The sequence below is a fragment of the Labeo rohita genome, chromosome 7 (assembly GCF_022985175.1).
Source record: "Labeo rohita strain BAU-BD-2019 chromosome 7, IGBB_LRoh.1.0, whole genome shotgun sequence".
NCBI classification, from domain to species: domain Eukaryota; kingdom Metazoa; phylum Chordata; class Actinopteri; order Cypriniformes; family Cyprinidae; genus Labeo; species Labeo rohita.
Window position 1 is genome coordinate 59,998,163 of NC_066875.1, and position 15,494 is coordinate 60,013,656.

The 15,494-nt window shown below is 35.9% G+C and overlaps 1 protein-coding gene and 1 long non-coding RNA gene across 2 annotated transcripts; both read right to left on the reverse strand.

Annotated features, from left to right (window-relative positions):
• Positions 1-4,308: 4,308 nt before the first annotated feature.
• Positions 4,309-5,969, reverse strand: LOC127167941 (C-type lectin BML-1). Its single transcript, XM_051114371.1, has 5 exons — positions 5,962-5,969; positions 5,808-5,870; positions 5,133-5,480; positions 4,860-4,945; positions 4,309-4,725 (listed from the first exon to the last, which is right to left on the reverse strand). The coding sequence occupies exons 3-5, from the start codon at positions 5,473-5,475 to the stop codon at positions 4,597-4,599; spliced, it is 558 nt and encodes a 185-aa protein (XP_050970328.1). The 5' UTR covers positions 5,476-5,480; positions 5,808-5,870; positions 5,962-5,969; the 3' UTR covers positions 4,309-4,596.
• Positions 5,970-9,281: 3,312 nt separating this feature from the next.
• LOC127167943 (uncharacterized) lies at positions 9,282-10,406 on the reverse strand. Its single transcript, XR_007828048.1, has 3 exons — positions 10,305-10,406; positions 9,891-9,976; positions 9,282-9,722 (listed from the first exon to the last, which is right to left on the reverse strand). It is a non-coding gene; the product is annotated as an uncharacterized LOC127167943 (long non-coding RNA).
• Between the last annotated feature and the right edge of the window lie 5,088 nt (positions 10,407-15,494).

Consider the following 15,494-nt stretch of genomic DNA (forward strand, 5'->3'; position numbering starts at 1 on the left):
CAATCTCACTGTTCACGATGCACAAAATATTGGAAGAAACTCCTAAATAATGAATTGTGGCTAGGAGTTTATATGAATGCATCTCTGAGGCAGAGGTCGCGTTAACCGAAAATTGTCCGTTACTGACGGATTTTTTTTTATTAGTAAGTGACGGAACAAATATCGGAAGGCCATATAATAATATCTACAGTCTCTGACACAGCGCTGTTTCGTTTATGGATGAATCTACGTTTTTGAATCGATTGAATGAATTATTCCGTCACAAAGACTTTGACTTACTGCCACCTACTGGTGATTTCAGTTTCATTTTTAAAGTATAAATTAAGTTATTTAAATCGTTTAATATTTAAATCGTTTAATAATTTGTAAATATTCCTTAATACCACATTTGTGTTGTTCTGTGCCGTGAGGTGAATTGTTGTTGCTGATTTCATTTGACTGGTAACTTCTTCCTGATTGTAACGTATTATTTTTTATTTAATTTAATTTATTGTTTAAATTTTTGAAAAAAAAAAATAATAATCTTTTTTTTTGGTCACAAAAGATGACATGCATTTAATAAAGTTAGAAAAATGGCATTGCAAAATGTAGGGGAAAAAAAACACTTCAAGAGGTCAAATACCACTTTATACTGGGAAGGTTAATTTCTGTCATTGATCAGAAGGTGTTCGTAAGTTTTTTTTTTTTCTTTTTCAGTAGGAGCACACAACATACAACAAATCTTTAATTTAGCCATAATTGCAGGTGCCTGTCTTATTATCCAAGAAGATTTATAGAAATTATTAAATAAGTTTAACGTTATTATGGATTATAAAAGGTTTTATAATTAAATACAGCTGAATGGACACCCCACCTTCCCCCAAGCTAGAGTCCCCCAGTGAATTTTGTCCATTGCCACCACTGAACATATTCTAACTGTATTGACCCAGATTACAAAGACTACACACGCACATCGTAGAGACGAGACAAGACAAGCATTTGAGGTTTAAAAAGTACATAAATTGACAATTTGTTTAGAAAATGACCAATCGTTACACTAGGGGATCGTTTAGAGCCATTTGAAGCTGCATTTAGATTGGAATTATTAACTAACAACTCTAACTAAAGACTCGACTCGGGTACTAATCATTTCCCTTTCCGGTACAGACTGCATAGCCTCTAGTCTAGGGAGCTGTCATGGGATGAACGAACGACTTAAACCCAAACCCAAAAACTCCAGGGGCAAACCTTTCTTTTTTCTCATTCCAAAGTTCTTCCTATTTGCTAGTTATAGCATGAAATAAACATGAACATCTTATGTCTTATGTAATCTCTCAATCAATGTCTGAAGAAGGTCAATTAAACAGTTTGTAAAAAATGTTACATAGCATTTCTTCTTTTTTAAGTTCCACTGGTTAAATTAAACGGAAACTACAAAATTAAATGGTTTGACATTTACTGTCCTGTAGCTGCTGCTAGCAACTCACCGTAGCAGATAAATGGTAATTTATCTAGACAAGCCCAATCGTTCCAGTATCCAGCAGTAGACGAGTATACACAGTACTGGTTGCCACCAGCATTGTTTGGCTGTGAAGGAGACCATGGACGGAACAGGCATTTGCTCCCATCGGAAAAGACCCAGGTAGCAAACGCATTCGTCCGATAGAGTCCAATCCACATATCATCTCTAAAACCACTGGGTAGAGATTTTAACAGCTCAGCGAGGTCTGTCTTGTCATTAACAGTGGCGAGATCGCCATGATGCTGTCTGCAGTACGTCTGAGCGTCAGGCCAGGTCATTTTCACAGTCACCAAGTAAAACACATAAGAGTTCACACCGGGGCTCAGAGCTGCAGAGAGAGACATTAACCCATTTCATGACACATGGCATATCATTTATAATGTTTGAATGCCAAACTCAGAATTCCTTGGCAAAGTTAGATAATTGCTAAAATTCCATTGGCATTTTCTATAGTTGCAATGCAATCACGCCAAAAAAAAAAAACACCTATGCACGTTTTCCCAAATGGAGATTCAGAGGAAACTTATTGAAGCCCATCTCTGGAATAAAAAACGAAAAAGGTAGACTAATTGCAATAACTTATCACAATTATGACTTTTCCCTTTATAATTCATAGTAAAATTTGAATGGAACTCCCAGGATTGCAAAATATAAACTCTGAATTGCAAGACATGAACTCAAAATTTACTTTTTTTTCCTCAGAATTCCGGGTGTACATCTCTTTTTTTCATTTTGCCACAAAAGGTAACTTCAATGTTTTTATATCTCATATAGGTTTATATCTCATAAATTGCAAATGCAAGTTTATTTAAAAAAAAAAAAATAATAATAAAAATTCTGAATTGCGAGGAAAAAAGTGTTCTTGTGAACAGCTTGTGAGTCTTTATTCACTTTATTTACACATTTGGATAATTTCCAACATTTTTGTGACAGTTTACAGAAGTATTCAGGGGAAATAAAAGTTTAAGGGTTCAAACATTTGAAAATAAAGAATTTTATTTTAAAAAGTTAATTTGTTTACTTGTTTACAAGGTTTAACACGTTAAATGACTCAAATTTTAACTTAAAATTTCAAGGGGGCTTCAAGTAAATATTTTACGTCAAATGGGTTTGGCTGATTAAAAAGTTTGATAGCCGCTGGCGTAACCCATTAATTAATTTCTTGAACATAATATGTATGCACATGTAAGATGCAGCTTTAAAATTTGGGAGCAATTATCATTTCCAAGAGCACTGAATCTCACCTGATATCAGCACAAAGATCAAATCAATCCTCATGATGACACGCAAACAAATACTCCAACTGCTCTTTTCAGAAACAAGACAGGTTGTGTGGGATCTCTCCACTTTCTAAAGCCTGTTTGTTGACGTGCATATTTTACATTGAAAATAACATTCAAAAGGAGTCAGCAGAGATTTCCATTTGCAAGACACTCAAGTCACACCTCTGGCAATGTCAACAAGTTAGCTTGCACTTTTACTATGTATCTGCATGAGCACAACCCTTCAGGCACCAGATGCACATATGGTAAGCACAATAGGGTAAAAAAGACTTTCAGGATAAAAACTGATGTGTTACCTGATTTTAAGAAATGGCTTATAAAAACACCACACACCAAAATACGTACGTTTAGCACATAAACGTCCCACAGATGTCTTTACATATGTCTTTCATGTTCCTTAAGAGGCAAATACTGTATAGTGGCAAATCATTGGATGTAATCATCCCTGATAGCACACACACATCTGGGAGACGTCTATTTGACGTCTGCATTTACAGTGTTTGCTCACCTGCCATGCATCAATAGGACATTTCCTATCAGATGTCAAATTGTCTTTTTGTGATATAAAATGTATGTAAAACTGACATTGTACAGACGTCTGTCAGATGTTTGTACGCAGCAGATGCTTTCCAGATCAAGCCATTTTTAACAGACATCATGCAGACATACGTGTGCTGTGCTGATCTGGGTTCAGTACAAGTTCACAGCATTTTTTGGCATACCCGCAAAAATATTATTAACTTCAAGCAATTTGAGTATTCCTGCTGTGGTGTTACAAAAACGCATTTGCATTCCCTGTAGTTTGTTTTTGAGTGACAGATGAGCTGATGATAATCTAGTCAAAGCAGGCAGTGAAGCAGGTATTTTTTAAAAATAAACAGGAGTAAAACAAGTTAAGCTAAATATTATCCACTCACCAGACTCGGGGTAAAGGTCGAAAAGTCTAGTCCAAATGCAATGCTGTTTACTTTTTTTTAGTCAAAAGAACTTTAATTGTGAAGGGATTGGCATTCGATATGGAATGTAAACAAGATCAACTCTGTACGGAACGCACCCGTTTCCCGCCGCAGTATTTTCACAGCTCAAACAAGGAGTTCACGACGCGCACGCGCGCTAATTTAATTTTGGCGATGAACTGCCGCAAACAACAAAAAGCGGTATAAACAATACAAAATACTCACCCGCTGCTCTAATCAGGCGACTGTCTGTCAGAACTGAAATTTCACAAGATACACAGATTTCCATTCAGAAACCAAAAGAATTCAGATTCATTAAGTAGTTTACGTTAAGCGAGCACAACTGGGATGAGTCTGAATATAAAAATAATATTTCTCGTTTCGGATGTACTCACCTGATAGCTGTTACTTTTCTCAGCGATGGTGAGGATGAACCGATCACAGTCGTTTGTTGGCATTAATAAAATCATTTTTAGACAACTGTTTGCTGAGTATAAATAAAGGTACATTCAACTAGTTCGATTTTCTTTTTTTATTTGGCATATTAACATGATGTAACAAACTCGGGATTGATACAACTGCGTTTAATTTCTCAATACAAAAGATGAGCTATTATTAAATACAAAAACCCTAAATCCAACATTAAATAAACACGTCCAAATAACTTAAAATGCAACATCCCTAAATAATTATGAGAAAACAGGAATGTATAAATGCAGAGTAACGATAGAAATAGACTTCATCTACTACTAATTCTGCATTTGCGCTGTAAACGACTAAAAGGTAAAGAATCAAGTTATACATACATGTTCAGTTAGTTATTATGTGGTACTGTAAATGTTTATTTCCTCAGTTTTCAAACGCAAGTCTGTTTAGTGGCCTCACTCATCTGGTCCTTCTTTTGAAAGACATTCCCATTGGACTGGGTTCTCCATGAAAGTTTTGCATGTTGCGCCAAACCCTTCTGCTTCAGTATCTGCTCCATCTGAAGAACAGAAAATCAGAAAAAGACATGAAATGATGATACTGTTGGCTTTTTCCACTGGAATTACAGTGCTAAGGAGTCCCAGCTGGTTCATTCAACTCAGATTTCTTTGTGATGACGTGCAAGAGACTCACATTCACTGAAATCTCATTCATCACTGCAGGATCATTTAGATTTTGACTTGATTTCACTTCCACTCTCATGATCTGTCTCTTCCTATCTGTGAGAAACACAGCAATGCTGAAAGACCAATGTATGGTTTCGACAAAATCAAAATAGTGTAAAATCTTGTACCAAGGACCAATGACAAATGACCATATTAGAAAAGAGCAAGAGAATTTGAACTAAATCTAAGCATTGATATGACAAAATGGTATTCCAGTGCAAAAAATGAAAGTTTAACTCACCAAAATAACAAGCAAAGGGAACGTTGTCTACACAGTTGCGGTCAAACCAGTAGCCAACCTCAACATTAACACACAACTGACCATTCGGTTGACCAGATTGCCATTTTGTGAATGAGGAGCTGCTCTGATCTGACCAGACAAACACATCAGTAACTCTAGTCCGAGAGAGTCCAAGCCAAAACTTTGCCATTCCTCCAGTTTTCAGCAGCTCATCGTGATCCGCCTGGTTATCGGTGGTGGCGAGATCAGTGTAACGCTCTCTGCAGTACTTCTGTGCATTCGACCAGTTCATAAGTGTAGACACATAGACAAACTCATGATGCTGTGAGAATGTCACATACATGAGAGCTGATAAAGGAAAAAAATGCAATTACTTACAGGTTTCAGAGAACAAACCTGATTCAGCAGTTCAGAATATTAAAAGCATTTTATGAACTCCTTTCACTACTTAGATGAGAAAGTCATCTTAAATGAGAAACTAAAACGTTTACAAACAAACCTGCCAAAAGCAGCAAGAGAAAACTGTTACTTAAAATCAAATACCTATGAGAAAAACAAACACTTCAGCTTATTAAACTGCTGTGGTTTACAAAAGTACACAATCATAAACAGGCCAATCAGTAATTAATCAAACCCCAAACCACCATTCAAAATGACCAAAGAGGTTAAACTTACATCTAGAAAACGTCCAGCAGAATGATTTATATTTACGTGCTGTTTCCAGGATCCTGTTAGATTCTCAAAATCAAAATATTCTAACGAGACTGAAACACAAAGAGCTTCTTCAAAGATGAACACATCTGAACAAATAAAGAGGATGATCATTTACCTGCAGCAGCTGACTGATTGATGGCGAGTGATTCAACATCTGTGCTCTTCTCATTATATTTGGTTTTTAGTCACGATACGTAATTGATCTCTTATGCAAAACCTGCTGTCCTTCTTAGATGCAAAATATTTTCGTATAAAGACAGACACTGATTTACATTTTGACTTTGTTACAGCGTGATTCATTCATTCAAATGGCTTTGCAAAGCATGAAAATAGCCAGTAACTTCTAATAACACTCATATCTTAAAGCTCAACTATCAACATAGAGTTTTGTCTAACACTTCCTGCACGTGAAGGCTGAGTTGTGCCTCCATCATTTTGTCCTACAGTGTCTTGCATATTACAACAAATGAAGCGCAATTACATCACCCACTGGGAAACAAGTCAGTGAAATGCACATCGACGAAGATACGCAAGTGCATGCATACTTCTTTGCCTGCAATTTACATTTGTGATTTAAATAAATAATACGTCACGCATACTTCCCCAGCTTTAATTAGGAGTATTTCAATTAATCTGGTTTCAGCAACATATACCGAGCATCATTGTGATCACGTTGTATTAACATTCATGTGTTGACTTATGGCCAGATTTCCTCACACACACGTCATGAATGGATGTGCTCCTATTGGTTCTTCATACGGGTCACTGCGGGACACACCAAGATTTTAAGCTATAAGATTACCTGCTGCAGGACGGGAGGCAGGGCAACAACCAGGTCAACGACCTGGTCAAATACTCATTCAGAGATTTCACGTGAGGAAAATGGGAATGCCAACTTGGTGGGCAAAACAAGGTATTCCTCCGTTGCCTGCCGGATATGTTTTACCAGGTAGTAATGTAGTAAGACTGTGACATTAAAAAGGCCAACCTCAGAATACACCTTATTGATGATGAATACAAAATTATAGGTAAGCAGATGAGACCAAAATATGAACGCAACGCGCTAAATTGTTAAAAAAAACAATTTTGCTTTGAATCTTCATTATTTAAACAATGTTTCAGAGACTGCGTTCACACTGCAAGCCTTAGTGCTCAATTCTGATTGCTCAGATGCATGTTTTAAATGTGGCCAGTATCGGATTTTCAGTGTGAACAGATTATGGTTCTGAACTGACTCCTATTTTTAAAAAAAAAAAAAACAATGCTATCAGGGTTGCCATGTTTTCACAACAAAATCCACCTAACTGCTTCTCAAAACTAGTCCAAAACTAGCCCAGTCGCATTCCAGGGGGTAAACATTGCGTTGGTGTTTCTTTGTTTTAATTCAGTTTATTAAGGTTTTGTAAACTGAATCATAATATATTGTCTATCATAATTGTATAGCAATAGAACAAATGTAATTTTTCAACTTGTTCAAGTTGTCACGTGTTTGCCTCATTAGTGTCGCCCGGCGGGAGTTTGCATCTATATCCGTCTTTGCATTGACTTTGTATGTAATCTACTCAAGCGAATAATTAAATTCGCTTTTGGTGTGCACACACCATAATAAAGTGACCGTGCATGTTCAGTGTTAGTCTAAAATGGAAGCACTAAATACCGTCACAGCTATGGTTGTCACACTATTCGTTTGACAGGTTTTAACTTATAGTTGAAAACTAATCGTTTTCATCACTTCACAGAATAAAAGATAAATAAAACTGTATTTTACAAATATTTCTAATATTTTCTAACATTTTCATTTTCACAAACTGAAATGTTATTATATGTTTATGCTTTTAGAAATTAATCTCGACTATCCCTCATTAATAAGGCTCATTATTTTGCATTTTAGGCTCATTTTCACTACAAAGTGCTTTCTGCAAATGTAATTGTGCAAGTGCTAAGTGTGCTCTCAGCGTCCTCTGCTGGTGAAAATGATCAGTTCACTATTGCCAGCATGTTATATAGGTCGGGCTTTTACAGTATATGATTTTAGATTCTGGTTCCTAAAAAACTTTTCTCTTGAAACCTTCATTTTTTTAAGCCTTGTATGATTCAGTCCCAGTGATTACTCTTAAAAATAAAAGTGCTTTAAAAGGTTCTTTACAGCGATGCCATAGAACAGGGGTGCTCAACTCTGGTCCTGCAGACTGACTTTCCTGCAGAGTTCAGCTCCAACCCTGACCAAACACACCTGAACCAGCTAATTAGGATCTGAAGGAGCACTTGATAATTACAGACAGGTGTGTTTGATTAGGGTTGGAACTAAACTCTGCAGGAAAGTTGATCTCCAGGAACAGGGTTGGGCACCCCCTGCCACAGAAGAACCATTTTTGGTTCCAGAAAGATCCATTCAGGCAAAGGTACATTTTTATAATGTAAAGAACCTTTTTTTGCCGAAAAGAACCTTTCTTCAAATGTTAAAGGTTCTTTGTGGAACCATTTTAACAAAAAAAAAAAGGTTCTTTTATGGCATTTTGAAGCACTTTTATGGGGAGCCCATACACACAACTCAATGTTCAAAACTGTCCATTTTGACCCCCCCTCTACAATTAGTGGATTACTTAGCAAATATACATCTGTTACATTATATTTTGGCTTTCATCACTATACATGTTTATTTTTCTTTAGAAAAAATAATGACAAATCCAAGAGATTCCCAGGGAAGTTTTTGAAATTTGGTTGATTTCACACAAAAATAATAAATAGATAGTCACCAAAATAGCAAGCGAAATGAACGTAGTCTTGACATTTGTGGTCAAACCAATAGCCAACTTCTTCATTAAACTACTGAGATATTTGTATAAAACATCATGATTTAATCTAGACTGATCAAATTGACCTCTTGACTTCTGAACAACGACTCAACTTCTGTGCCTGTGCTGTATACTTTAAAAATCAGATGATTCAACAAGATCTGTTATAATGTCAGAATGATGGGATGGCCAATCAGTGATTTAATCAAACCCAAAACCACCATTCAAAAGGACAGACGAGGTTCAACCTACATCCAGAAAACGTTTAGCAGAACATGCTGTCTCCAGGAACCTGTTAAAATACAAAGAGCTTCTTCAAAGATGAACACATCTGAACAAATGAAGATGATGATCATTTACCTGGAGCAGCTGACAGAATGATGGAGACTGACTCAGCGTCTGTGCTCTTCTCATTATACGGAATTGATCTCTTATGCAAAACCTGCTGTCCATCTTAGATGCAAAATATTTTCGTATAAAGACAGACACTAATTTACGTTTTGACTTTGTTACAACTTGAGGCACTTCATTCAAATGGCCTTGCAGAGCATGAAAATAGCCAGTAACTTCTTATAACACTCATGTCTATCTTTATTTTCATTTTAGCATTAGCCACATGCAGAAGAATAATCCAGGGCTCTGCATATCTGCATTATGGTGGTAAACAGCTACATGATGATTAGATAAACTAAAATATTACATATACTACAACTCCCATTTATTTATTTATTGGTTTACTAGTCTAGTGTTTACAAACCTTGAATATTGTTGCTGTGTGATAAATTGTTATGTTTCTCATTCGTAAGTGTCACTTTGGATAAAAGCACCTAAACGTAAATGTAACTCAGCTAAAATGAGCAATTCTGCTGAATCAAATGTCTTCTTTGGCTATTATTATTTTATAGAGGATTAATAAAGTTTTATTTTATGACTGAACAGTGAAGTTTTTAAGTCTTCACTTTTCAAAGGGTTCAGTGATGTTCGTTTTCTGCTCCGTCTTTTGGAAATTCCCATCGGATTGGTTTCTATATGACAGTTCAACATCTTCCGTGAAGCCATTCTCTTCCAGCATCTGCTCAATCTGAAGAACAGAACAAAAAAGAACTTTACAAGTATTCATTACTCAGAAAGTAGGCTATATGGACACTTACGCTACTCTTAATACACAGGTATTTTGTTCTCTAATGCAACTATTTACACTTTAAATGTGGGGTCACTATACCGTATTTCTGTTCCTTTAGCTACTCACCTTCGCTAAAATCTTGTTCTACACTTCTGGATCATTGACATTTGGACTTGATTTTACTGTCAGTCTCACCGTATGTCTCCTCCTCCCTGCCGGACACGGGCATAAAAACACATGAAAGTGCTTGCGCTAATAGTCAAGTCACCTTTATATAGCGCTTTTAACAATACATATTGTGTCAAAACAAATTTACAGTATTAAACGAGAAAATAGTGTGTCAGTAATGCAAAGGACAATAGTAAACGCTCAGTTTTCAGTAAAAAGTCAGTTCATTGAATTCAGTGAAGTTATTATCCAGCTCAGTTCAGTTCAAATAGTATTAATGCAGTCAAGTCGACGATATCGCTGCAAATAATAAAGAATAACGACCACATTAATCATTTTCCCTCTATCAAAAGACTTTTGTAAATAACTTACCAGTAATTTTAACCTGTTTCTACACTTTTGTTGATTAAACTTAAAGAACTTTAAGAAACAAGGAGTGAGACTGAATTTCTTGTAGACAGCATAATATACGCGCACTTCAATAGCCCGCGCAAATGCGTAGGCGGGATTTAATCAGTGTTACCAAGTCCGTGGTTTTCCCGTTGAATTGGGCTATTTTAACACTGTTGCCTCTGGTTGTTTTTCATGTTTGCGGGTTGAAGCGACCCCAGTAATGTGTTATATTTATCCCCATGGTATGCAAATTTTACCAGGGGAACCCCGCCAAAAACGTGTATTTTACCGCGCAGACCGCGATTTTTAACGGGGACCCCACTCAAATAGCAATTGGGCGGGTTTTGTTGTGAAAACCTGGCAACCCTTGATTTAATATCACTTCATACAAAGCATCCGGAATTGTTTGTTTTGTTACAGATGTTTAATATCAAAATCTGGTTATCAGAACACATGAAAAGAATGTGTAATGATGAAATTGCGGACTACGTGGACTATAATGTTGCAAGTAGCTCACAAATTCAGGAAAATGCTTAAGTTGCCAATATAGGTAGGTAGCGTTTTTAACGTTAGGAGATCATACTGAGGACATTGTAATTTGGTAATCTGATGGCATTGAAATTAGGAGCATACCACGTCCTGGTTAATTTGTCTATTACTGAAATAACCAAAAAGCACCAATAAATTACGTATCGTAATCGTGCAGTGATGATCAGAGCATCAGAACGAAAGAAAAAAAAAACACTGAAATCTTTGCATCAAATAACACTTAATATCTTAAAATAACATTCGAAATAAAAAATGATCGTAATTCTAATGATAAAAAATGTTAATTGATCAGCGCAAGTTGTATCGTTATATGGTGAACAAGTGTATCTACAAGACATTTCATGTAAATTTTATAGGAAAATAGGCTACATAATGAGCAAATCACCTTGTGATTGACAGTGAACTGACATTCCCAGCATTTAATGGTTTTTAGAAATAACTATTGTTTTTGTTTCTTAGCTTTTTCTTATTAGTTTATTACTTTACAGTCTATAATAAAAACAACACCAGTAATAAAATAAACAGATTTCACGTAGGCCCATGTTAATTAAGATTCATTTAGCTTCTATGTTGGCAACGTGTGTGCTAATACTCACCATTGTAGCAGAAAGCAGCATGTTTAATATAACAGCCTATATCGTTAAAGGCTCCAGTGATAGAGGTTCCCACGCAGAACTGATTTCCGCCGTAATTGTTCGGCTGTCCGACACCCCATGATCTGAACGTGGACTGGCTCTGATCGGACCAGGTCCAGGGAGCAGTCGCACTCGCACTCGTCCGATAGAGTCCGGTCCAGATCAGTTCTCCTCTAAAATCCGCGTTCACAGTTTTCAGCAGCTCCTCGAAGTCCGTCTGGTCATCAGTGGTGGCGAGATCGGTGTAATGCTGTCTGCAGTAGCCCTGCGCCTCCGGCCAGCTCAGGTTCACAGGCACAAAATAAAACACATGAGTCTGAGAGGAAGCCACGGGTATCAGAGCTGAAGAAGACAGACAAAATACTGTTTCTTCTGTCAAGACTAATCTTTTGTGCATAAAACATATTTGTTGTTTTTAATTGATTAATTGAAATCTTGTAACCATGTAAAGTTACAGTCTATATTGGCTGATATAGTGAGTTAAATCAGCTTAATTGTACTCAAACTGACCAAAAATATGCTGATATTTATATAAAATTCTGATGCTTGTATTGTAAATCAATAAAATGTTTATAAGATTACAGCAGATTCTGACATAAAGCGATCTAAATATCAGTGGTCACTCTATATGTCCAATAATTAATAATATTAAACAATAAACAAATAAATAATACATAAATAAAATAATAAATAATCAAATAAATAATGAATAAAATATAAATAATTAATTATTTTATTTAAATAGTAATAATAATAATAATAATAATAAATAATCTTAGTAAAATGAGATTGAAATGATCCAGACATATAACGAAATGCAATCCAATGATGATTGAGAGATGAACAAATAAAGACGCAAAATGTTCTGAAGGCTTGGGAGGATCATTCTACTACTGAGGAACAGTGAAAGTAAATAAAGCTTCTGGAAACAAACGTTCCTCGAAAGGTCCTGATGATCAGATTTGAAACTCACTGCTTTTTCTATAAAATGATTCACGGAGAATCAAATAAAGACAAGCTGTTTCAGTCCAGTAAGAGTTCATCTGAAAATATGACTACAGTTATTCTGACGTTTTTTATTTGATAAAAATCAGTCAAGATTTGACAGCTAAAGGACTCATGATGCACCATGTGAAGGTGGACATTCGTACAATTACATTAAAAGAGTGTTTAATTGATAAAAACTCTAAACTGCCAAGCAGATGACAGAAGGCATAGAGTAGATTGTGTGAAATAGGTTTAACAGCAAAGGTTTGATCATTTAGAGTCCTTAGAAATAAGATACAGGAGCTTTATATGCTAAAATTAAAATTGGAAGAAATAAATTAAAATTGGAAGAAAAACACAAACCAACCTTCCAAAAGAACCAAGAGCAAAGCGGTCTTCATTGTGAACAAAACCGATCAAATAAACATCAATCCGCTGCTCTCTTTAACCAAACAAATGTTTATTTTGTCTCTAATAGTGTATAATGAGTTTCTTTTCCTCTTGTGTACACTCAAAAAAAGAATTCATTGAATGAACTCAATTTAATTAAGGGCAGGATTTCCATCTAATAAATATGTGTAACCCAAACTCATAAAAATTTAATTCATGCAATGAAATGTAATTGAGTTGGGCCAACTCAATTTGATCAAATATAGTTTAAATGAAATTGATACATTCATGAAGTGATTTTTTTATGCTTAAACTAAAACATTTAACTGGAAAACAAATAACTAGGCAGAAATCCTTCTACACTCAAAAAATTATACATTTGATATACTTAACTTTAGGCATTAACCAACTTGTTAGCCATAAGATGGCTTTCCATGGCATACCCAAAGTAGTTGTTTATTTTATTATTAAAACAACTTTAACTCATGTTAGCAGGTCCTCAACCCAAGCTCATGCTCTACACTTTACCACAGTGGTAACCCCCAAAAACATTAACTCTCTATAAACTGTTTTAAATACAAACATTAAAGAACATTAAACATTAACAAGTCTCCCAATTGTATAGTCTTAATTAAAAAAATGCATAAAATAACATTTTATTTCAACATTTACTCTCTTTGTACAAAGCATGCAAAGCATGATGGGAAGGGGCCTATTTAACTGAAACATGTTCTTTCAAAATGAAAATATTGAGTTGTACCAAAACGCAACTGTTTAAAGCAGTTTAACACAATGCAATTGTATAAATTGGAAACCTAACACAATGGTGTTAAATGAAAAGGATTTTTTTAAAATAATCTGAACAGTGTTGAAGAATCATTTTTATGAGTGTATATGAATCACATTAACTTGCCCTGTATTTTTTATTTTACATACTTTGCAAAAGCTACTGAAATCCAATCCATGACAGGAGAGATTTGCATGACAAGCAAACTCACAAACAACCCAAGCGGCTTGCAACATGGCAAACACAAAGCATGCAGACAAACCCATTGCTGGGTATTACAGAGGCAGCATAAATATTGTTCTCATTATGGTTAACTTTGGTGCATACAGCGTAAAGAAACTCATATAACTGTATTTTACCTGAGATTGATTGTGCAACTAAAACCAGCAGCTAAATGTCAGGAGTCATTTTTAACAAGAATGATGCAAATAAAAATTCAGCGTCACTGGCTGTATTCAGGGCTGAAGCGCAAGCTGTCGGCCTTTAATTTTGCAGTGATAACTGTCATTAACAAAACATCCAAACCAATATGTCTGTCATAAAAAATACACAAAATATCGCTGCATGAACTGCACACATGCACATAGTCAGGCATATTTTACATAGGTATCTACATATAAAAACGTGTAGCCAGAGATGTGGATTCGAGTCACATGAGACAAATTTGAGGACTTGTGACTTGACTTGACATAATAAAGGAAGACTTACGACTCGACTTAGACAACGACTGGAGACTTGACTCGGACTTGAGCCCTGTGACACCATGAAATTTGAATGAATATTTGTTGAAGGAATAGCCTATATAAGAACATACAATAATACAGAACTATAATAAAACACATCCAATCCATTTTTTTAAATCCATTCACTGATAGTTTCTTATTTTTTTATTTAACATTTGTATATATTATAACCAGCGGTGCAGTGATGCCTGAAGTGGGTATACGCTTCACTTATTCCCTGACTCCTCGCAATCTCTAATAAAATCGGTCGGGTTTTCCCTGTATTAGAAAAAAAATTCATGATTGCCCTAGTCCCCTTTAAAGTGCTCCTATTATGCCATTTTAAGGGTTGCTAATATTGTTTTAATAGACTCCCAAAACAGGTTTACATGTATGCAAGGTCAAAAAACACTTTAGTTTTCTGCAAAAATAGATTTAATTTTACCCCATTTCTAAATGATACGTAAACTACTCGTGCTAAGCAGTTCGAAGAATCAGTCTCTCTAAACTCCTCCTTTCCGTGAGCCCTCACTGCTGTGATTGGTCAGATGGCGCAGTCCTTTATGATTGGTCCACCGCGTACAGCGTGTCGGAGAACGAAACGCCCATTGCTTATGCAAGCGAACCGGGCACACCTTTATGTTGTAAACTTTAACATTGTATAATGTATTAAGCGGCTTTCACACCGAACGCGCAAAGCGCTGCGCTGACCGCTGGGTTCAGTTCAACCCTTCAGAGCACAGCGCAAAAGTTCATTTGAATAACTCATTCGAACTTTGTCCACGGCGCGTGCGCTTTGGTCGAGGCTGAAACAAGCCGTCCTCGATGGGTTTCATAGCACAGCGCTTTCCGCATTCGGTGTGAAAGCCGCTTCGTGCTCCATCCTTTATCATTACTCCAACTAATGAGACAGACAGACTAGTCAAGCTGCATCAATCACATATTTGTAGACTACAGTGGGTCCACAGCTGAACAACAGAACTACAGAAGCGTGATTTAGCCGGTTAACATACACAACTACGTATTTTAAACAATCCCTAGAAAATACAATCATTGTAGATTCATCTTTTGGAAGTTAATATAAAACAATTTTACTCAG